The sequence below is a fragment of the Marmota flaviventris genome, chromosome 4, assembly GCF_047511675.1.
Source record: "Marmota flaviventris isolate mMarFla1 chromosome 4, mMarFla1.hap1, whole genome shotgun sequence".
In the NCBI taxonomy this organism is placed as follows: Eukaryota; Metazoa; Chordata; class Mammalia; order Rodentia; family Sciuridae; genus Marmota; species Marmota flaviventris.
In genome coordinates, this window is record NC_092501.1 from 128,935,746 (window position 1) to 128,960,037 (window position 24,292).

General features: G+C 32.6%; 1 protein-coding gene across 4 annotated transcripts in view; it reads left to right on the forward strand.

The window, feature by feature from the left end:
- Positions 1-24,292, forward strand: part of Fndc3a (fibronectin type III domain containing 3A) — a 156,493-nt gene that overhangs the window by 35,808 nt on the left and 96,393 nt on the right. For all 4 annotated transcript variants that reach the window (XM_071611506.1, XM_027928881.2, XM_071611508.1 and 1 more), the window contains exon 3: positions 23,318-23,393. In XM_071611506.1, coding sequence (XP_071467607.1) covers positions 23,318-23,393 — 76 coding nt within the window. The remainder of the gene's footprint in view (positions 1-23,317; positions 23,394-24,292) is intronic.

The window sequence follows — 24,292 nt, forward strand, 5'->3', positions numbered from 1 at the left end:
AGTTTATGTTCCCTAGTGACCCTTAAAAGTAAGCTCTCCTGCTTAATATAGAATAATGGTTATCAACTGTTGTCCCTGCTGCAGCATATACCACACTCCTATTTGTACCATTGATTGATGTCGTAATGATCCATTTGGAATTTGAGGATGACTGCCCTTAAGGGCACTACCTGAATTGCTGGGATTATAAATCACCCTCTGGTGAATATGCTTCCCCCACCTCCTGAAAATAATTAGTGTAGAATACAGAAATCTAGCTGAGGAACAAATAGGCCATTTCCTTAGTATGTCAGTTTGTTAATTTTAGATTTATTACAAAATGCGAGTGCACCTATTGCTGGCAGTGGAGGGCCTGCTGTGAAAATGCAACTTAAGATGTTCATGTGAAGTAAATTCCATTTTCACCTTTCAGAAGAATGGTAGTGTGGAATGTATTACATGGGGAAAGATGTTATTACAAAGGGATACACTTTGTACAACTTTCCAAAGCCTATAGGTTGCTTGTCTTTATCCCTTGGTTCAAGTTGTGCCTTTTGTAGAGTACTGGACAAGTTTTTCATCCCTTATGTGACAACCCTCTGAATATTTGAAGTTGTTTGTTGTACCTCCAGATTAAGATACCTTTAGTTCATTTATTCTGCGTTTGTTCAATAAGTATTTAATTGACTCCTTTATAAAAAATTATTCAGGCTAATGGGTAACTACATCACTAGATGGATTGAAATCTGTTCTAGAATTGATTGGCTTCTCTGTCCATTCCTACATAAAGTAATGCAGATCTTTTTTTTCCATCTTTTTTGGTGCATTACACATAGTGGAGGAATTCATTATTACATATTAGTTCATGTACATAATATAGCAACATATTTTGGCCAATATCATTCCTCAGTATTTGTCCTTCCCCTCTTTTCCTCCCTCCCCTTGGGCCCTTTCTTCTACTGATCTCCCTTCAAAGTAGTGTAGATCTTTTAGAGAATATCAGCTGTAGAAGTGGAATTAAAGGAGGGATCTGGTCTTTTTTTTTTTTTTTTTTTTAAGAAAAAGAATGAGTATGATAAAATTAAGATAGAATTTCAAACCTGAAAGGGAATACAGAAAAATAATCTAATTTACATTTTTTACAAATAGAGAAACTAAATAAAGTTCACAGCTAATTACCTTGTCCTAGGTTACACACTGAGTGGCAGCATCGAGACCAGAATCTAGATCTTCTGCTCCCTAGTCTCAGTCATTTTGAAGTAAAAAAAGGAAATTGAGCTTAAATTCAAAATTTGAAAACATTTGATTCTAAGTAAATAATAGTTCAGTTGAAACAAATAAAGTAATTTGAAAATGACGCATCCTAATGAATGCCTTTTCAATACTGTCTCCTTGTATTTTTACTAGGACTGTTCATAAAACAGTAACTGAATCCATATGAAGAAATAGAGTATCCGTAAAAGTAACTAGGCAAATATATATATTTTAATTCTTCTAATTTAAGAGAAATTTTCAGAGAGCAATAATTATACACTGTCGATTGACTTATAATGTATAAACATGTAGTTAATAATTGGCTAATGGCACAAAGGATGGAAGAGGGAACAGCTGTAAAGTAACAGTTTTTATATACAGTTGGAATTAGTAGGTACAACGTTGTTATAAATTAAGAGTTTAATTGTAATCCTCAAGATATCTACTAAGAAAACAAATTAAAAGAATATAATAAAAACAACTCAAGTTAGAACATTAGGCAATGTTTAACATGCACACAAAAAAGTCAGTAATAGATGAATTGAGAAAAAAGGCATAAAATATACAAAAACCAAATAGAAAAATGGTAGATGTGAATTCTACTTTATCACTAATCATATTAACTACAAGTGGATTAAACATAACAGTGAAAAGACAGTTATTGGCATGAGATAAAAGTCCATGTGCTTTTTCACAAAGTATACACTTTTTAATCAAAGATACAAACCAACTGAAATTAAAGGATGAAAAAACATGTAGATGGGAAAATATTCCATGTGAACTATAACCAAAGTAGAAGTGAAGGTCTCTATAATTATAATGAAACTGTATTGAGATCAAAGAAGTAAACTTATAAGTCAAAAAACATTACCAGAGCCATTATTGATTTTATAATGATGAAAGAGTCAGTCTACCTAATAAAAGATCTCCACAAACGCCTGAAGTGATAATTGACAGAGTTGAAGGAAGAAATATACAATTAAACAATATAGCTGGAAACTTCAGTACTCTGCTTTCAATAATGAATAGAACTAGGCAGAAGGTCAGCAAGGAAAATAGGAAATGTAAACACTGTAAATCTAACAGACATCTATCTGTAGAACATACCACCACCAACAGGAACATATATAATCTTTTCAAGTGCACATGGACCAGTGTTCATGATAATTTTTCGTTGCTGTGACCAAAAGAACAAGAACAATTAGAAGCAGGAAAGTTTTGGGGGGGTTCACAGTTTTCAGAAGTTCAGTTCATGGTTTGTCATTTCTATAGCTCTGGGCCCAAGATGAGGCAGAAGGGCATGGCAGAGGAAAGCAGTTCAAGACATGGCAATGAGAAGTAGAGCTGTGCTCACCAGGGATTAAATATAAATCCCAAAGTCACTCTCCAATGACCTACCACCTTCAGCTACACCTTACTTGCCTACAGTTACTACCCAGTTAATCCATATTAGCAGATTAATCCACTGATAGGTTAAGGTTCTAATAATTCAGTCATTTTACTTACCTCTGGCCATTTTTGCATTGTCTCACACATAGCTTTTAGGGACACCACATATTCAAACCATAACACTAGACCATAAAACAAACCAACCTCAAGAAATTTTAAAAGCTAGAAATAACACAATCTCTAAACACAATGGCATGAAATTAGAACTCAGTTATGCACAGAAATTTGGAGAAATCACATATATTATAGATTAAACAATATATTCATAAATAACTAATAGGCCAAAGAAGAAATCATAAGAGAAATTAGAATATACTTTCAGATGAATGGAAACAAAAATATAGCATACAAAACTATAAGTTACAGCTAAAGCACTGCTTAAAGGAAAGTTTTTAACTAGGAAAGCCTATGTTTAAAAAAAAAAAAAAGATCTCAGATCAATAATCTAACCTTCCACCTGAAGCAACTAGAAAGAAAAGAGCAAACGAAATCCAGTGAAGAGGCGACATCACCACAGACCTTACCTAAATAAAAGGGACTATTAGAAAATAGTATGAACAGTTGAATGCCAACAAATAGATGCCCTAGATGAACTGGATAAATATCTAGAAAGCCACAAAATAATGAAAACTAAATCCAAAGAAAAAATATAAAATCTGAATATAACTGCAGCAAGTAAAATAATTGAATTTGCATCCCAAAACTGTCCACCCAAAATCAGACCCGAATGACTTCTCTGTCAAATTCCACCAAACATTAAGGATGAATTAACAAACCTAAACCTGCAAAGCCATCACAGAAAACTACATATCCATGACCCATATGAATATAAACACAAAATCTTCAACAAAATACTAGCAAACCAAATCCAGTAACTTGTAATTATACACTTCAGCTAACCTGGGACCTAGTGCAGGAATGTAAAAGTGGTTCCTTAAACATAAAATAACCATTGTACTATACTACATAATAGCAAAAGGATAAAAACCACACATAGTCATCTCACTAGGCTCAGAAGAAATATTTGACTGAACTCAACATCATTTGACTAAAAAAATAAAATAAGGAACAGGGAGAAACTTCAACCATCTGCGAAGCACAAGCACGCGCGTGCGCGTGCACACACACACACACACACACACACACATTATATTTAGTTGTGAAAGAGTGAATGCTTTTCCTTTAAGATTAGAATTTAAGAGATGGTTGTCCTGCTTTCACTGCTTCTCTTCAACAGTTATACTGGAAGTATAGCCAGGGCAAATAAGTAAGTAAAGAAATGAAAGGTCTCTAGACTGGAAAATAAAACCCTATTCAAATAAATAAATAAGGAATAAAACTATTCAAAGATAACTTGATCTTGTAAAAAGAAAATCCTAAAGAATCCATTAAAAACTATAAGAACTAATAAACTCATCATGGTTGTAGAATACAAGTTCAATTTCAAAAAATCAATTGTATATCTCTATATATGGACTGTCAACAGTGTGAAAATGAAATTAAGAAAACATTTTCATTTACAGTAGAGTCAAAAAGAATAAAATAGAAATAAATTTAACAAAATAAGTACAAGATTTATACTCTGAAATCTATAAAACATCATTGGAAGAAATTATGAAACATGGAAAAACATCCCATGATCAAAGATTAGAAGACTTAATGTTAAGATGGCAGTACTCTCCAAAGTGTACATATTCAACATATCACCTACTAAAATCTCAGCTTATTTCTTTGTAGAAATTGATGAGTTGAGCCTAAAACTCATATGGAAATGCAAGGCACCCAGAATAACAAAAAGAACATAGTTGGAGGATTCAACATTTCCCAATTTTAAAATTTAACTACAAAGTTAAAGTAATCAAGACATATCGGTACTAGCATAGGATAGACAGAGATCACCGGAATAGAATTCATGGTTCAGAAAAAAACTTTACCTTTATGGTCAGTTGGTTTTTGACAAAGGTGCCTAGGAGAATCAATGGGGAAAAGAATAATCTTTTCAATAAATAAAGCTACATAACTCAGTTACCGCATGTAGAAACATGAAGTCAACTTTACCATCCCATATATAAAATTAACTAAAAAGTGAGTCAAAATCCTAAAAAAAAGGGCTAAACTTGAGACTCTAAAAATAGGACATAGAGATACATCTCTATGATTTTGAATTATAGAATGGTTTCTAGATAAGACACCCAAAGTACAAGTAAAAAAAGAAAAATATAGTGTACTTCCTCAAAATTTAATGGTTTTGTGTGACAGAAGACACTACCAAGAAACTGAAGAAATCCCTCAAAATTGGGAGAAAGTGTTTGCAAACCATTATCTGATAATGGGCTTGGTGTGACAGAAGACACTACCAAGAAACTGAAGAAATCCCTCAAAATTGGGAGAAAGGGTTTGCAAACCATTATCTGATAATGGGCTTGTATTCAGTATATATAGACAGCTCTTACAACTCAATGAAAAGGTGGGCAGAGGATTTGAAAAGTCGTTTTTCAAAGTTATTTATATATCCAATAAGCAAATGGAAAGATTCTTAGCAACATTACTCATCAAGGAAATGCTAGGGTGACTAGAATATAAAAGGAGAAAGCCATTTGTGGTGTTGTATGCCTGTAATCCCAGACTCAGGAGGCTGAGGCAGGAGGATCATAAGTTTGAGATCAGCCTGGGAAACTTAGTGAGATACTGCCTCAAAAAATGAAAAGAGATGAGGATGTAACTTAGTGGTAGAGTGCTCCTGGGTTCAATTCCCAGTATAGTGTAAAGAGAGAGAGAGAGAATAATGCTGGCAAGGTTGTTACACTGGTAACTCCACTTTGTAAAACAATCTGGCAGTTCCTCTATTAAAAAGAATTACCGCATGACCCAGCAATTCCACTCATAGGAGAAATCAAAACATTCCCATGACAAAAATAATAATAATAAAGTTATACAGCAGCATTCATAGTAGACAAAAAGTGAAAGCATTTCTAATATCCATTTGTAGGCAAATGGATAAACAAAATGTGATCTATCTATACAATGAAATAGTATTTAGCCATAAACTGGCAAGGGAATCCTTCAATATAAGCTACAACCTGGATGAACCTGGGAAACATTATACTAAATGAAAGAAGCCAGACATGACAGCCTACAAAAGTTTTTCTGAGTTAATGAAAGTGTTCTGAAATGTGCTGTGGTGTTGGATGTACAACTCTGTATACTAAAAAAACTACTGTATTGTACATAAGACTATAAAGGTTTTTATCCTATATGTGTTCATGTGATTGTTAAGGATTCATAAATTATTATAAGATTGTTACCCATCTTTGATAAGCAGATTGAAGTTATAAAATCAGTTTTAAAATTAAAGCATTAATAGATTATAATTTTTAGATACAGGGGGTTTAGTAATAGTAGAGACACTGGCACTGTCTACTTCCTTAATATATAGCTACATATAGTGTATGTTTACTATGAATATATTGACATACTCCAAGATCAGAGAACAAAGATAAAATAACTAGATATATGGCTTTAAAACAAAACACATTTGGAAACAGCATACTCTTAAATTCTTAATTATTAACTGACGTTGAATGATCCAGAAGCAGATGCTACTACAGCTCTTTGTTGATTTAGTTGCTATGGTGACCAGATACATTCATATACAATAGGAAGCTTACTGTACATTGGCTAATTTGATAGTGAGGTTGGAGGTTGGTATTGATGAGTATACTGGTAATTGGTTATTCCTTTAACATCCTGCTTTTACATGCGTTTTCACTGGACAGCTCTAATGATATAAGATGTTACCGAAATGGTTTCTAAAGGTTGCCTTATTAGACTAAAGGCAATGTGAAATTTGACTTGCCAATGAAGATACCTCATTATTTAGTGAATCAGAACAAATTGGAACATCTGGAAGCAGAAACTGTTGAATCTTATAGCAGCCATTGGTAGCTGTGGGAGCAGCAGTTGAATGAGAAAATTAAAGAGGATGCAAGCAACCGTAAGTAAAGTGCTAAGGTTTTAGAAGTGGTTTTACTACGTTTATGATTTAGCACTTCAATCAGATTTTATAATTTGTATCTAAATCTTATGTGTTTATGTGTAAATAAGATCATGATACTTTTTTTTTAATGTGGACTCTTGTTAGGGAATAAAAACCACAAATTTGCTAGTTTTAGAGTATTAAAACTATTGAATGTTTACAATAAAATTTCATTAAATCTATAGTTAACTGGGGCTGGACTTGTGGCTGAGTGGTAGAGTGCTTGCCTAGCATGCGGGTTTGATTCTCAGCATCACATATAAGTAAATAAAAAATAAAGGTATATTTTTAAAAATCTGTAGTTACCTATATTGTTAGGGAATACTGGGGTTTAAATTTTAAAAAAACAACTTTGTATTTAAAACTATTAGAACACTAATACTTTGACATGCAAATTGTTTGTGTAAATGAGGTTGTTTTAGCCTATATCTTATATTTATTGCGAAGAATTTTTATATGTATGTATATGTGTGTATACATTATTGTTGTTTTGTTGTTGTTGTTGTTCTTCTTCTTCTTATTATTATTATTATTTTGAACTCAGGGGCACTTAATCACTGAGCCACATCCTCAGCCCTTTTTATATTTTATTTAGAGACAGGGTCTTGCTAAGTTGCTGAGGTAGGTTTTGAACTTATGGTCCTCCTGCCTCAGCCTCCCAAGCTGCTGGGATTACAGGTATGTGCTACCACGACCAACCAAGATAATTATATTTTGACACTTGCCTTTAGGTTAAAATTTGTAGTATCATTGTAGCAGCTGTTTTTCTAGTCTATTTACAATCTTTATAATTTGAGTGTAGAATTTCAGAGTTCATGTATCTATTAAGAATGATCAGTCCAGCTACACTCTGTGAAGTTATAAATGTGAAGATTTTCAAAGCTATATTAGGAAAACTATGACAGATTGCTATAAGACACCTGAAGTAAACAACTATTTTACAGGCACGAATTATCGTTCATCTTTAAAAAGTGTTCTCAGTAATTATGTTTTAGTTTGTTAATATGATTGAAATGCCTGTCTCACTGTATATACTCTTATTTAGATAATTTATTGTGAAGTTCAAAAATAACCTAACAATATTTGTCATTCATATAACTTTGTCATAAAACTTTTGAAAGTTCAATAACTTATTTTTAATTACTCCAATAACTTATTTTGATCCAGTCCTATTATGTTGTGAGAGATGTAGTTCTAAATCTCAATATAAAAACTTGCATGATAGTGATCATAATTAATTGATTTTATTATATTGATGAAATTTATGTAAGAAAATTTAATCTTCTGTGAAAAAACTGTCAGCATTTAAGATAAACTTTAATTAACAGAAGCATAAATTTTATTTTAAAGATAGTTTATTTTCAAATGTAGGCAGTTCATGTGAAACTGAACTGGAAATATTTCATGTTAAAGGAGTACAGTTATTGTTCAGTACACTCTGTATGAATAGTGAGTTAGTATTTTAAGCTCAGTCCTAAAATGGACAAAATGAACGAGTATAAAAAATGCTGCTATTAAAAATAAAGTAAAACACAACTTTAAAATAATGATATTGTCATTATTTTCTGGGCAATCTTGGTACCTGCACTTATTTTTTATGCCAGTTAATAAAGAACAGTATTAGGGTGGTTAAAAAAAACTTGCAAACCCAAAGGACACATGGAAATTCGAATTGACCCTGATATTATGATTATTGTGCAATCTTATAAGTTTCCTTTAAAATAATTTCTTTTTATTTAAAAGGGGAACATTTTAAATAATGACCTTTCAAGAAAACTGACTTTGTAAACTGAAGATTTAATTGTTGCCAACCCTTATTTTATTTATATGTGTGTGTGTTGATGTTCAGTGGGATGTGTGGCACTCTTGTGCAGTTAGAATCCTTTTTTATAGGATCAATAAGTGAATAAAGAAAGGTATCTATTTATAAGCCATTCTGATATAGGCGAGAATAAATCCTTCTTTTTATATGTATAAACATAGAAGTGTGTGCAGGTATATACCTGAATACACTCATATATGCACACGTTGTATATTTGTGTGTATCAGAAATAAATCATTTTCCTACCATTGTCAGAAAATGAATTATTCTACAAAGTTTGGATAATTAATTTGTATTGGTTTGGAAAGAAATATTTATTTATTTATTTTAGAGTATATTATATGTCAGGCTCTGTGCCAATGTTGTACATACAGTGTTTCCTTAATCCTTCAGAAACACTGCAGTTTAAGTACTGTTACTTCCATTTTAGGAAAGAAAACTAAAGTTCACAGAGTTTAAATAATTTGCCTAGTAATTGCACATCATAAGTAACTAAGTAAGATTTGAGCACAGAATTATCTCACTCGAAATGTATATTCTTTTCTCTCATAATGACTTTATTTCTAAAAAGCAATTACAAAGACAAATGAGCCTAAACAACAACAGAAAGACGCAAATGTTTTCTAATTATTGTATGTTATACCCTATACTCTTCTGTCTTAACATTGTAACTGTCTTGTCTCCCTTACTAATTTACCTTTGTATACCTGAATCCTTAATTAGAAATGAAATTTGGGAGCTTTGATTGTCCAGAGTACATTGTCTAATACAGAGACATTAACTACATATGACTATTGAAACTAATTAAAGTTAAGTAAAATTATAAACTCTGTTCCTTATTTTCACTAGTCACATTTCAAGTGCTAAGTAGCCACATGTGGCTAGAGGCTATAATAACAGCAACATAAATAAAGAATAATTTCATCATCACAGTTCTATAAGCACCCGTGTTGAAGCCAGAGGAAAAGATTTAGGCCATTTAGAGATGTACCACTCTGACTAAAAAAATAAATTGATTGACATCTTACAAAAGGCTCATGTTATAGCAGATATGACAACATGTAAACACCTGAATATAGTTAAGTGCTAAGTGTTATTATTATAGAAGGGTATACAAAATGCCATGGACCTAAGAGTAGAATAATCTAATTCTAGTTTAGGATGTTAGAGCCTTAAAGGATGAGTAGAATTTACTGAAGAAGAAATTCTTTGTTCACAGGCTAAGTTCTCAGTTGGAGCAGTTGAGATACCCCATTCAGCATTGGAAAATTTCAGTTAGAAATCAAGTCCAAATTAATTAATTGATTAATTAATCAAACCGTCGAGCTAGAGAACAGTAAGTCAGTCACAGACCAAGAAATGAAGGTTAAACTATTGACCATTGTAACACTAGATTGAAAGGAAGAGACAGATGGATAGCTGGAAAACTAAAATATCAGTAGGGAAAAATATAGAAAGTAAGGGGAATTGCAGATACTGGGTGAATTCAGGGGAAATCTCATAAATTTTGTATTCCTGAAATATTCTATCTTGTAAATTGGTAGGGTAGGGAAAATGCCTTAAAGTGGCAGATGTACATTGATAAAATGATTTGCTCATACAGTTTTTACAGTAACAGTTAACATGTTTGTGGGTAATGCTTACTGTACACCAGTCACTGTCCTAAACACTTGACATACATTAACTCATTTAAGCATCACATCAACCCTATGAGTACTGAGTTAATTTTTTGGTCTTCACCAAGGATTAAAGGAATGAATGGTTTAGTTTAGCTAATCATTGCTAAAGTGTGTGTTGTCAGCTGTTCAAGGATACAGGCCCAAAGGATTTTTCCCTTATTGTTTTCAACTGCATTGGGAAACAATTGGCATAAACAAGCAGTTAGATAAGGAGGGGTTAAAGGATTAGGCATTCCAGATGTTTATGTGCTTTCTTTAATGGGTTGTTACTGTTAGGGGCTGAATTGTCTTCACCCCCCCCCCCCATTCACATTTTGAAGTCTTCTCCTTAGTACTTCAGACTGTGACTGTATTTGGAGATAGGGTTTTAAAATCTGAAACTAAATTAAAACGAGGTTGTTAGGGAGAGTCCTAATGCAATACGACTAGTGTCCTTATAACAAGAGGAAATTAGGACAGACATATGCCAGAGGTAAGAACATGTAAAGACACAGACGAAAACAGCATTTTGAAAGCCAGGGACGGGGTTATGGGGGAGGAGGCCCTGTCAAGACCTTGATCCCCCAGAATTGTAAGAATATGAATTTCTATCGTTCTTTGTTACTACAACCCTAGCAAACTAGAATAATAACCAAGATCATTCATTTCTAAACACTGGAAATACGAATATATATTTTTGAATTCTGGGTGGATTTTCTTGTTCTGATTAACCATCTGCTGACTTTCAGTAACTGTTTACTTTATTCTCTTCAGACCTAATTTAATGTCAGTGATGAATGTAAGTTGTGTGTCCTTTGAATGGGCGTTTTTGGTTTCATAGATCATATTCTATAAAAATATAACTGACATTTTTAGGAGCCAATACATGATTAAATATTTTATAATTAGGTAAATATCTTAATAAATAATTTCAGTTGTTAAGAGTGGTTTTGAAACAAACTTTTTCTAAGTTCAAAAAGTTAAAATTTTGTTAACCATATAGAGTACATTACTTAAAACAATTTGTTTTTCTTTTCATTTTTTTCTTTTAGAGGTTCTAAAATTTTTGCACTAACTTTACAATGTTTATTAAATCTTTTAGGAAAATAAAAAGTAGTGATATTTTCTAGAGCAGTAAATAATGGCATGATTTCTCTGATTGGCATCTGCAATTTAAGAAAAATTATATTTAAAAACTCTCTCTTTTTTGGGGGCGGGATTCAGATTAGGGGAGAAACACTAGTGTCTTCACCCTTAAGAAAGGAACCTAAATAAATGTACAGACTTAAATGGTTCTGTGGGACAGATGTAATGTGTTTGTTTTTCTCATTCTCATTTTACTTAAAGAAGTTAGACTTTAAGTAAAAGGGAAGCAGGGATTAAGGAATGATCACTGGAATGTAAAAGAATATTTTCAAGGTCATATTTAGCATTAATTAGCAGCAGTTGAAATTAGATAATAAGGTATAATTTATACCCAGCTGCTAATGTTTTTAAAATATTCACTCATAATTCTGTTTCCTTTAAAATACATGCAAATGTTGTTAATAAATGATTATACCTTGACATTTGAATAAACTTTATTTGTATAGAAAAGGTGAATAACTAAATTTTAGCACCTTTATTCATGGTTCAAATTCCACATTGGTACCCAAATCCTACATTTTTTTAATTCTTTTTTTTTTAATATTTATTTTTTAGTTGGACACAGTGTCTTTATTTATTTTTATGTGGTGCTGTGGATCAAACCCACGGCCTCACACATGCTAGGCGAGCACTCTACCACTGAGCCACAACCCCAGCCCCAATCCTATATTTTTCGTTATAAATATTCATTTGGATTTGCCTCACTTGAAGTGCCTGATTGATGTAAATTGAATTTTAAGTTTAATGCACTGGAGGAGTATAAGGAAAAAGCTTGTTGAATCATTTTATAAAATGAGGTAACCTTTTGACTAATACCAGTAATTACCTTTTAGTTTACTTTAAAAAAAATAAATCTGGATTGGACTAAGTAATATCTCTTATTTGTCTCTTACTTTTCCCAAAATGTACAGTCTGTTTGTTTAACGGTTTTTGCCAAATCTCTGCTATCTATGCCCTCTTGTATTACTGTTTTTTTCTTACTCCAGGATCATCTTTTTCTGTTCTGCTTTTTCAAAACTTTATTTTTGTATCCCAAATGAACAATTTTTTCTTTGGTTATCTTATAATTGGTTTTTCACTCTCTTCCATAATTCTGGAAGCCATTATCAGTATCTTTTTATTATTTATTAAAGAATTTAGGAAGTATTAAATTTTAGTTGTATTTTTCTAGATTTTTGTAGTCTTCATTGGTGTGTCTACTGGGCATATTTATGGCTTTACTTAGTGACATTTTCATTTCCCTTTTTGTGTTTAACATTTTTATATTCATATACAATACATATTTCCATATTTTACCAATTAAAAGTCTACATAATATGGCATTGTTTTTTTAATTAATTTATTTGTTCTAATCAATTATACATGACAGCAGAATGCTCTTTGGTTCATTGTACACAAATAGAGCACTATTTTTGACTTCTGGTTGTACCCAAAGTAGAGTCACACCATTCATGCAGTCAAACATGTACCTAGGGTAATGATGTCCATCTCATTCCACCATCTTTCCTACCCTCATCACCCACCTTTGCCCTTTCCTCCACTCATCCCATCCCCCCCATTATGGATTAGCATCCACTTATCAGAGAAAACATTCGGCCTTTGGTTTTGGGGGGGAATTGGCTTATTTCATTTAGCATAATATTCTGTAACTCTATTTACCTGCAAATGCCGTAATTTTATTCTCTTTTATTGCTGAGTAATATTCCATTGTGTATATATACCAGTGTCTTTATCCATTCTAAATGGCATTATTTATAGTCACCATAAATGTTAATCTGCCCTTTAGAGATAGTCACCTTATACAAAACAAGTTTTAAGCCTATGTTTGTCTATTACTCAAGAAATAATGTTAGTGAATATTTACGTTCAGAATGTACTTAAAATGTTCTTTAACTTTACATATCTCTGTTCAAATGATTGAAGGAATTATTGGTATATATTCAGATAATTGTTTTTATTATTTGTCTAATCACTAAAACCATTCAGAAGTTCTCAGCATTTGCAATAATGGATGGCAAAGACAAACTGCTAGGCTGATGTTTTGCACTAATAGAGAAAGGTCTCAAACAGATCTGTTTCTACAAATTTTAAAAAGCGAGGGTGGGGGAAAAGTAGAGAAACATTGAAGAACTTTTACAAATAGTGTAATGGAACTGTCATGTTTGAATTCTGATTCTTTAAGTAGTTTGGGTTAGAAGATCAGGAGTGCATTTGAGATGAGTAGACTTAAGAACATGATTATTTCTGTGAAATTTGAAGATCTTAAGAATTAGTTTTAAAAGTCTAATAAAGTACCACAGAATCATTTCATGATATTGTATTTGTAAAATATTACCCCATATGCTAATATAGAAACATCGGTGAAATGAGTCATGAAATGATGAAGAATTGACCAGAGTTTCTCACTTGTCACATTTCTGAGAGTTAGTTTGTTTACAAGATTTTCTGGTCATTGAATAAGGTAATATATATTAAGATGCTGTACTAACTTATGTATAATTATGCTGGATATAGTTTTTTTGACATATTTTGTCTCAGGTTAAATAATCATTTGTAGTTCTCCCCTTTCTCTTCTCCGTTCATCACATTGTACTATTATTTGTAATGCAATTATGAAAATTTCTGCATTTGTGGCAGATAAATGTAAAGTGGCATTAAAATCCAGATAGTTAAAGATACGAATTCTACATTTTGGAACTGAACAAAAATCTGTTGATTATTTACTGGGAAATCTGAGTGGCTTAGGATTTAGGCAGGAACCTTTATTTGGAAGTAGCCCTCCTTTGATCTGTGATGCTAACTAGAGTGAAGTGATCCTCAACCACACATAATCTATATATGTTAGTTCTTCTGACTACACTTTTTCAATTTAGTCTTTTGGAAATAACTACCTCATTGGTATTGGTGACATACCTTGAATCTTAAAACTTTCTTTGCCATACCAGGTAATTTTATCTGTTTTGTCTCCTACTTTGTCCCAATTATCTAGAAATAAGCCCCATGTGTAATAAGACTTCAGAAAATGTATGCTGAATGAATTTCATATACCTCCCAGTCCTCATTGTTCAGCTGCTTATTCATGGAACAAAGGTTTATTAACCTGGGCTCTTAGGGTATAGTTTGTTTTAGTTTGTTGTTTTGTTTTGGCAGCACCTTGTAAACCCAGGGGCACTCTATCACTGAGCTACATTCCCAGCCTTTTTTATTTTTTATTTTGAGATATAGTCTCACTAAATTACCCTGGGTGGTCTTGAACTTGAGATCTTCCTGTCTTAACCTCCCTAGTTACTGGGATTAACAGGTTCAAGGTGTTTGCTTTTATTCTACTGGAATAGTAACTGCTCCGTATAAAACTAACCAAATAATTGCACAAAGTAATTTTAAATAGTAATAAGTACTAGGTAAAAAAATAAAATATATCAATATGGTAAAATGTATGAAGTAGATGTATGCCTTATAATTTGGCAGTGAGGGAAGTCTCTTTGAGGAGGTGTTATTTGAGATAGCAGAATATTGATAAGGAGCCAGCTTTGTGAAGATCTGGGAGAAGAATCATAATTTTAATATTGTCTAAATAAAACTTGCATGGAGAGATATTTATAAAATTCATTTTAAAACTGTTTCCTTGCCCCAAATTGTCCAAGGTTTGTGACTCTTAGAAGACAAAAGAGGTGACTACTTTTTTCCACTTGCATTTTTTTCTCTTAGTTATCTTTGATTACTCGTGGTTCTTTGATAACTGTGACAACTGTTAAAACTATTTTATAATTCAACGGGGCTGGGGATGTGGCTCAAGCGGTAGCGCGCTCGCCTGGCATGCGTGCGGCCCGGGTTCGATCCTCAGCACCACATACAGACGAAAAATGTTGTGTCCGCTGAAAACTAAAAAATAAATATTAAAAAAAAAAAAATTCTCTCTCTCTCTCTCTCTCTCTCCATCTCTCACTCTCTCTTAAAAAAAATAAAAAAATAAAAATAAAACTATTTTATAATTCAATATTTCTCTGTTGTCTGTTTCATTATTTCTGCTCTTATTTTTGTTTCATTTTACTTTCTTTGGATTAGCACTATTATCAATAAGTCAGACACTTAATATATTAATTTTCCATCTTTTCTGTTGTAAGTATTTAAAGGTCTTTGTTATGGGTGCAGTGGTGTACGTCCGTAATCCCAGTGGCTTAGGAGGCTGAGGCAAGAGGATCATAAGTTCAAAGCCAACCTCGGCAACTTAGTGAGGCCGTAAGCAACTCTGTCTCCAACTAAATGTAAAAAAGGGCTAGGGATGTGGCTCAGTAGTTAAGGCCTCTGGATTCAATTCCCAGTACTAAATAAATAAATAAATGTCTTTGTTTTTTTGATGAATACAATTCTGTCTGCATCCTATGTATTTTATAATGTTTTGGTTACCATTTGTTTCTTTTCTGATTTTCATTTAAATTTTTCCCTGATCCATGAATTATTGAAACTTTAAAATTTATAAACATTTTTAAGCTTTTTAAAATTTATTGACTTCTAAGTTAAGTATGCATATAACAATTTAATGCTGATGTCTTTGAGTGGATTTCAAGAATGGATGGCTTGGGCTGGGGGTGTAGCTCAATGGTAGAGCACTTGCCTAGCATGTGTGAGGCACTAGGTTCAATACTCTGCACCACATATAAATAGATAAATAAAAGTATGGTGTCCATCTACAACTAAAAAATATATTTAAAAAAAAAGAATGATGGCTCATTCTTGTAACTTAACTGAAAAGAATGCATATATTTTAATTGTTGGCAATTATTTTTCCATGGCTTATTGTGTTATTTATTTTTCAAGCTTATTGTGTTGTTCAGATATTCTATATCTCAATTTTTTTCTGCTTGTTCTGTTAATCAGTGAAATGGGTATTAAAATAACCTACCATAGGGTTGGTGTTGTAGCTCTATGGTAGACCTCTGCCTAGCACGCTCAAGGGCCTATGTTCAATCTTGGGGTCATGGGGGGTAGGGGAGGAAAGAGAACCATAAAACCACAATAGTGTGTTTGTAATTTTTTCCCTGTAATAGTTTTTTAAATCCAATTTGATTTCCTATCTTTTTTTAAAGTAGGCAAACTTAGTCCATTTGTTTTTTATTGGTATCTTTTTGGGGGGTAGGGGGTAGTACTAGGAATTGAACTCAGGCACTCAACCACTGAGACACATCCCCAGCCCTATTTTATATTTTATTTAGAGACAGGGTCTCCCTGAGTTGCTAAGCACTTCACCATTGCTGAGGCTGGCTTTGAACTCTTGATCCTCCTGACTTAGCCTCCCAAGCCACTGGGATTACAGGTGTACACCACTGCATCCAGCTAGTATCTTTTGATTTGTATCTGACAACATATTTTTTTCTGTTTACTTTCCTGTGCTAAATTTTTCCTTCCTGGTTCTCTCGTGGTAAGGGTCTTTTCAATTTTTGCCCAAAATATTTTTATTTTACTCTTTTTTAATGCTAGAGTTAAAATTATACATTTCATTAATTCTGGTGAAGTTGATAGCTGTTTCTTCTAAAAATCTTTGCACAATTTATTTTACTGTTATAGAAGAGAAATTTGCTGTTCTAATTGCTTTTCCTTTATAAAAGTAATGGATTTTTTTTTCTCGGTATGCTTTTTTAATTTTTATTTTGGTGCTTGTCCTATCGTTATAGTTTAGATAACAGTTGTCCCCCAGGGCTCACATGTGAGAAATGCAAGTAAATTTAGAAGTGAAATTTAAACTTTCATTGTCTTTATATGGAAACTTCGTTATCTCATTTCTCAGGAGTGAAATCCTTTATTTATTTTGTTTTATGGTAGACTAATTCCTCATGCTTTCTATTTGGAGATAGCATGTTGGTCATTACATGAACTTTATCTGTGGCGATTCTCAGCAGCCTGGTTTAAGGGTGTATCCCTCCAAAGATATTCATACTTGCTTTTGCCAGGTACTCGGGCTTTATTAGCCATAATCTAATTTGGGGATTACTTTTTTAGTTTGGAGTTTGAGATTATGTAGCAAATGTAGATTTGATCCCCACGTTTATTTCAAGATAAGTCATTGATCTTGAACTCTTGAGACTTTTTTGCCCAAGCCAAGGCATAGCCATAGCATCTTCCTTATCTCTTTATGTTATATGGGTAGAAGTGTTCAGATTTATTCTTTCATTGGGTGTGTAGTCTTTAGGGGAGCTGGCTTTATAGGGAACATGTTAATGTAAACTCACTGCCTTGCTTAGAATCATTGGTCTTATTGCCTAGTCCTTAACTGCTTTTGAAATACAGGCCTTTTGGTTACCAATACCATCTGCACCCTTCTTGTGCCAAATAAACTCTCAGCTTCTACTTGTTGCTCTTATTTTTCATTTTCTCTTTATCATTAACTCTTTTTTACAAAAAAAAAATATATTTTTATAAATCTTATATATTTTGTTCTTTTTGTGAGGTGGAATGATTTTTATAATACTTAGTATTCATGTTCCCCACTAATAGTCTCCGAATAGCTTGCTCACATATGTCCTAACATTTTAATGAATTTTCTACTTCATTTAGTATACTGATAGATTTTGTTGTTGTTGTTAGATGCAATACCTTTATTTATCTTTTTTTTGTGTGTGTGTGGTGCTGAGGATCCAACCCAGTGCCTCTCACGTACTAGGCAAGCGCTCTACTGCTGAGCCACAATCCCAGTCCCTACAAATAGATTTTTTAATAACAAAATTTTTGTTCTTTACCAATACCAAACTGAGCATATATGACATCTTGGCTTTCAAGACTTTAAACCTTATTGAAAATCTGGTGACTTAGTTTTATTCCATTTTGTTTTAGTTAACTATCACACTTTCTGATTAAGCAATTCTCTCCTCTGCAAAATGAAAAGAAACCTGGAATTTTGGTAAAATAATATTCTTTCCAAATTTAAATGTTATGGGCATAAAAGTCTTATGTGAAGCCCCAAACCCCAGTACCTCAGAAGGTGACTCTATTTAGAAACATCACTACAAACACACTTCCTGATGTTACATTACATAACTTGAGTTTCTTTTTGTTTTATTGCCAATTGTTCCCAATGGAATATAAACTTCACAAGGCATGGATTCTGCTGATTTTGTTCACTTTTGTATTAACCCAGAACAAGATATGGTACATTATTGGAATTCAACTCTAATCTTGAAAAAGGTGATTAGAGTAGAATGAGTTCATAGGGGTGGAACCTAACCCAGTCTGACCAGTGTCCTTATAAGACCTGGAAATTTGACTGGATTTGGGGGCTGGAAATCTTGGGTAGTTTAGAGAGACACCAAAGATATCAGGGCACAGAAGAAAAGCCCATGTAAGTGGTGCTGGCCATCTGTAAGCCAAGTAGAGAGGGCACAGAAAAAACAAACCTGCCAACCCCTTGATCTTGTATTCTATCCTATAGAACTGTGAGAGAATAATTATATAATAATTTCTCTACATAAAAACCCTTGTTGTAGCAAAACAAATTTTTATTTAAAATAAATAAATTTCCTTGACATACTAAGAACTTGCAAATCAGTACAAGAAAGTCAAACAACCCAACTGAAAAACAAGGACAATAATATGTAGTTTCTGGAAACAGAAATATGTTCAAATGAATTGGGTATATATACTGCTGTTAAACATTTTTTGAGTTAAAAAAAATTCACCAAACTTCTCAATTCCTTGTTCAATTTTTCTGTCAGTGTGTAACAAACCAACTCAAACCCTAATGCCTTCAATTCAACAAGCATTTAATTTGTTCATTTCTGCTTTCTGGTCAGGGCTCACTGGGCGTTTTTTCCACTGGTCTTTACTATAGGCACTCATGGACTTCTAGTCTCCTATATATTCAGATGGTGCTGGAAATCTTGGGTAGTTTAGGAATCCAGGAAGGAACTAATTCAGTAGTCACAAGGCCCAGTATCTTAAATACCTTGGAAAACCAAGTTGTATGATCAAGACCAGAGTCAGTATTGAGGACGACACAAGATGTAATGCTAGGATTTGTATGGTTCACTGAAGTCCATCACTACAAACACACTTCCTGATGTTACATTACATAACTTGAGTTTCTTTTTGTTTTATTGCCAATTGTTCCCATTGGAATATAAACTCCATAGGGCATGGATTCTGCTGATTTTGTTCACTTTTGTATTAGCCCAGAACAAGATATGGTACATTATTGGGATTCAATAAATTTTCTTGGATGAATATGTCCAGTAAACCTAGCTAGCTTGTGTAAAATAAAATGGTATATATTAGGGGAGGCATGTATTTCTGTGTACATAATAAATTTCTGGAACGATGAATATTTTATTAACTAGGAACTGTACTCCAGAGAATAAGGGGGCATTTGATTTACATTATTTATTCCCATAATGTATCACAATTTTATAATGTAGAAAATATATAGTAAGATATGAGAAGCATTTTAATTTTTGTAATTTTTTTAAAATTTATAATACTAAAATTAGAGGACTTAGGCCAATAAACTTGGAAAAATTATTTTAGTGTGTCTCGCCAGTATAATAATATTTTATTGAATATACAGTTAAGTACTACACAGTACATTGAGTATCTCTATAACAAGATTCTTTGTTGGTTTTTTGTTTGTTTGTGTTTATTCTGGAGAGGTGTGCTGGGGATTGAACCCAATGTACTTTATCACTAAACTACATCCCTCAGGTGATATCCTTCAGTAATTTACTACCACTGTCAAATTCTAAACTATGAGGAAAGAAGTAGATAAGATAGTATTTAAAAATTTTTAAAATAACTGTTGATTTGTTGAGATTGCTAAAAATGTGTTGGAAATAATAGCAAAAATTAAAATTCTTCAGCTCACTTTGAAATTTTAAAAAAAAATTAGAATAACAGGAAATCAAGAACAAAACTGCAATAATATCTAAAAAATAATAATTAAAGTACTCTCTATGGTTACACTGAGTGAAGTAAAATTTAGTCTTAAACATGTATTACTAAAAGGAGAATGAAAGAGTTTTCAGCTGAATAGGTTAGAAAACAACAAAATGAGCCTAAGGAAAATGTAAGAAAGGAAATAGTAAACTTTAAAAGTAAAAATGATGTTTTAAAAGAAAGCTACCTAGCTGACTGCTTTACCCTCCTAATATATCTTCATACACTCAGCCGCTATGCTGTGGCAGATTATTTCTCCATGACACTATGCCTCTATAAATAAAATTCTTCAAATTTCTCTTAAAATGACTCACAAGACTCTTCATAACCTGACTCCCATCTACTCTTCCTTTATTTCTTACCTTGCCTTTTTGTTCCGCCATACCACTGTCCCCTATCCCCTGTTCCAACCTATAAAGCTACAGAACTTCCTTTGGTTTAGTGAACACGATAAACTTTTTGTGACTTTCCAATCCTTGAGTTTTGCACATATTCATTCTTCCATGGGTCTGAAAGGCCTTCCCACTGTTTTGCCTGGCTAATTATTATTCAGTCTTCAGGACTCTGCTTAAATTCTATATTCTCTATAAATCTATAATACATGTATGTGCACATATATTTGATAGTCTCATGTGCTCTGATATTCTCACCAGTCAGTATCAAAGAAATATTTAAATAAGAAGATCAGAAATCTAAAATTACATTGCTTAAAATTATTAAACACTTTTCCAAAGCTACTTTTGCCAGAATAAATGAGTCTAGAAGAGTATACTGTGTGCTAAAAGAAGTATCTTAAATTTAGCAAATGATATGGGTTAACAGATATAATATCGGGGGAAAACAAATATCTTTGAATCTTCTCAAGATGAATTTTAGGTACATCAAAAAATTAAATATGAACATTTAAATTATTCAAAAGCTAGAAGAAAATAGAAACTAATACTTGTCAAACCTATAGATTCATATTATATATTGTGTACATGCACAAATATGTAGTAACATATTCCACTATTATGTATAATTATAAGGCACCAATTTTTAAAAGTTTTTTTAAACATTTTTGACATTGTCCCATGGAAATACAATATAAGCCACAAAAAATTAAATTTTTAAATAGCCACCTTAAAAAATTAATATAGGCAAAATTGTAATGTTTTATTTAACCCAGTATGTCCAGAATATTATTTTAATACATAATCAATATAAAAATTATTAATTAGCTATTTTACATTATTGGATGTTTTGTACTAAAAGCCTTTGAAATCTGGTGTTTATTTCACACTTAGAGCACATCTCAGTTCATACAAGCCACATTTCAAGTGCTTGGTAGCCACTTACGGATAGTGGCTGCTATTAATGGACAGAGTGGCTGTAGAAGAAATTAAATATAGAAGAAATAGAAGATATCATAAAGAAAAAAAATGGTAACATTGACTGTAGGAAAATAAACAATTCTAATGAAATAAAAGGAGAAAATATTTGTAGCATAACACAGTGTAGTATTCTTACTCTTAATATGCAAAAAATTCAGACAAGTCACTGAGAACTCCTAAAGGCCCAGAAAATAAATGATAATGACATAAACAGGCAGTTTACAAAAGAGGATAAAACATAGCAATAATAAAGAAGTACAAATTTGACTGGATACATTGCTCAATGGTAGAATGCTTGCTTAGCATGTGTGAGGCCCTGGGTTCAGTTTCCATCACTGTGGGTCTGGTGGGGGATGGGGTGAAGCCTAATTAAAACAATAGTAACATTTTATTGTTATTTGTCAAACCAGGAGAGATTATAGAACTATAATTTTCAGGATTACACAGAAAGCAGTAAAAGGGTGTTCTTATAGTCTGTGAGAGGTACTATAAAGTAGTAAAACCCTTTTAAAGGGCAGTTTAGCAGCAGGCACCAGAATTCCTCTTCTGGGAATCATAAGGAAGCAATACTAATCATAGCAGAAAACTGCATAACAAAATGCTCACTTTGGCATTGTTTATAATAATGAAAAAAATTAAAACTACAAAAATTCCTTACATTAAAAGAGTGGTTAAGGGGCTGGGGTTGTGGCTCAGCGGTAGAGCACCTGCCTAGCATGTGCAAGGCCCTGGGTTCGATCCTCAGCACCACATAAAAATAAATAAATAAAATAAAGATACTGTGTCCAACTACAACTAAAAATAAATGTAAAAAAATAAAAGAGTGGTTAAGTAGTTTATGGTTTAGTCATTTAATTATATACGTTGCATAATATAACATGGAAGTCTTTTTTTAAAATATTTTTAGTTATACATGGACACAATATCTTTATTTTGTTTATTTTTATGTGGTGCTGAGGATCAAACCCAGTGCCTCACACATGCAAGGCAAGTGCTCTGCCACTGAGCCACAACTCCAGTCCCCATGGAAGTCTTTTTTATAATAACAAACTCAAAAAAGATACAGAATTAAATCTAGAATTTAGTGCTGCACAATTCTGTGCAGCATAAGACTTAAAAATTTTTTTTTAGAATATTGTCTTGGGATAGAAAAACTTTAGACTTCTTTTTTCCCAGTTTTCTGTTTTTCTCAGTTTTTAAATGTCATAAAATTAGACTGTATTTTATCTTCCTGATACGGAAAAAAACTACTTAAAATGGTGGGATTAATTCAACACATTCGCAGCCATACCTTAATATGTACAATTCAAGTGTGCTCAACTCATGCTCTACCAAATCAATTTATACTTCAGAAAAGTACAATACTTAGCTAATGATGAATTCCCATAAATAATCAAACATTTGGGATTTGACTCCATCTTTGTTTCTAAGTAATGTTTCTTGACCTTCTAATAAAAATTTGTCTCTATTTTCTTTTTCTGTTTCCTTTATTTCTGGCCTATGTCTGGCTTCTAGAAAAAGTGAAATAATAGTTTTTTTAACAAACCAGCATTGTAAACGTGTAATTTCCATTTTCCTTCCCAGTGTCCTAAGGTTAAATAGCTTACATCTGCAGCATTTAGTATTTTTATGTACTGCTTTGCTCTTACTATTTTGATTAATACTTTCCCCCCTTTTTAAGGTTATTCTGGTACAAGTAAATCCTGGGGAAGCATTTACAATAAGAAGAGAAGATGGACAGTTTCAGTGCATTACAGGTAAGAATGGCAATTTATTACCATTTGTGACCCAAAAAATTGGTGATACAAAATAGTATATATGCTTATGGTTTCTTCCTTTATTTCTCATTACTGCCATACGAAAGCACAATACTGTTTTATGTAACTATTGCCATAATATCCTAACTAAACTCTTTGCCATGGTTTCTTGATTAATCTTTCTGTATTTTATTGTTCATATTACTTCCCTACTTAGAAATCTTTAATGACTGTAGTCCAGATTCCTTAGTCTTTCAAAAAGATAACTGCAATTTTCTAGTCTTGTTCCCACTTCAATTCCAACATTGCTTCCCTTTAATCTTTTCTAAGTCATCTTAATTACTGTCTTTCAAACCTGTCTTGTGCTGTCAGTAATATTTTTTTTAATCTAGAATTCATCCTCTATAACCACTATTCCAGCCTGTACAAATCCTACTGCTTTAAGACTGAACTTAATTCTTACCTTTAAGAAGATTTTTGTAATCTTCCTTTAGTGAGCATCCTCTTAGCATTTTGACGCTGGGTAATTCTTTGCTGTGAAGGGCTATCCTGTGAATTGTAGAATGTTTAGCAGAATTCCTCACCACTTTTCATGAGCCACTTCTCCTTACCCCCATTTAGACAAACAGAAATGTCTCCAGACATCAACAAATACCCTTGGGTAGAAAAATTGTCCCCAGTTGATGCAAATCACTTTCATATGTAAAGATGAAAGCAATAAAAAATTTAGTGGCTAAGATGGGCCCTCAATCCAAAAGTATCCTTATGAAAAGGGGGACATTAGACATACATGTAGGAACAGTGCCCTGTGAAGATAAAGGCAGAGATCTACAAGCCAAGAAATGGCAAAGATCACCAGGAAACCATCATAAGGTAGGAGAGAGGCTTGGAACAGAATC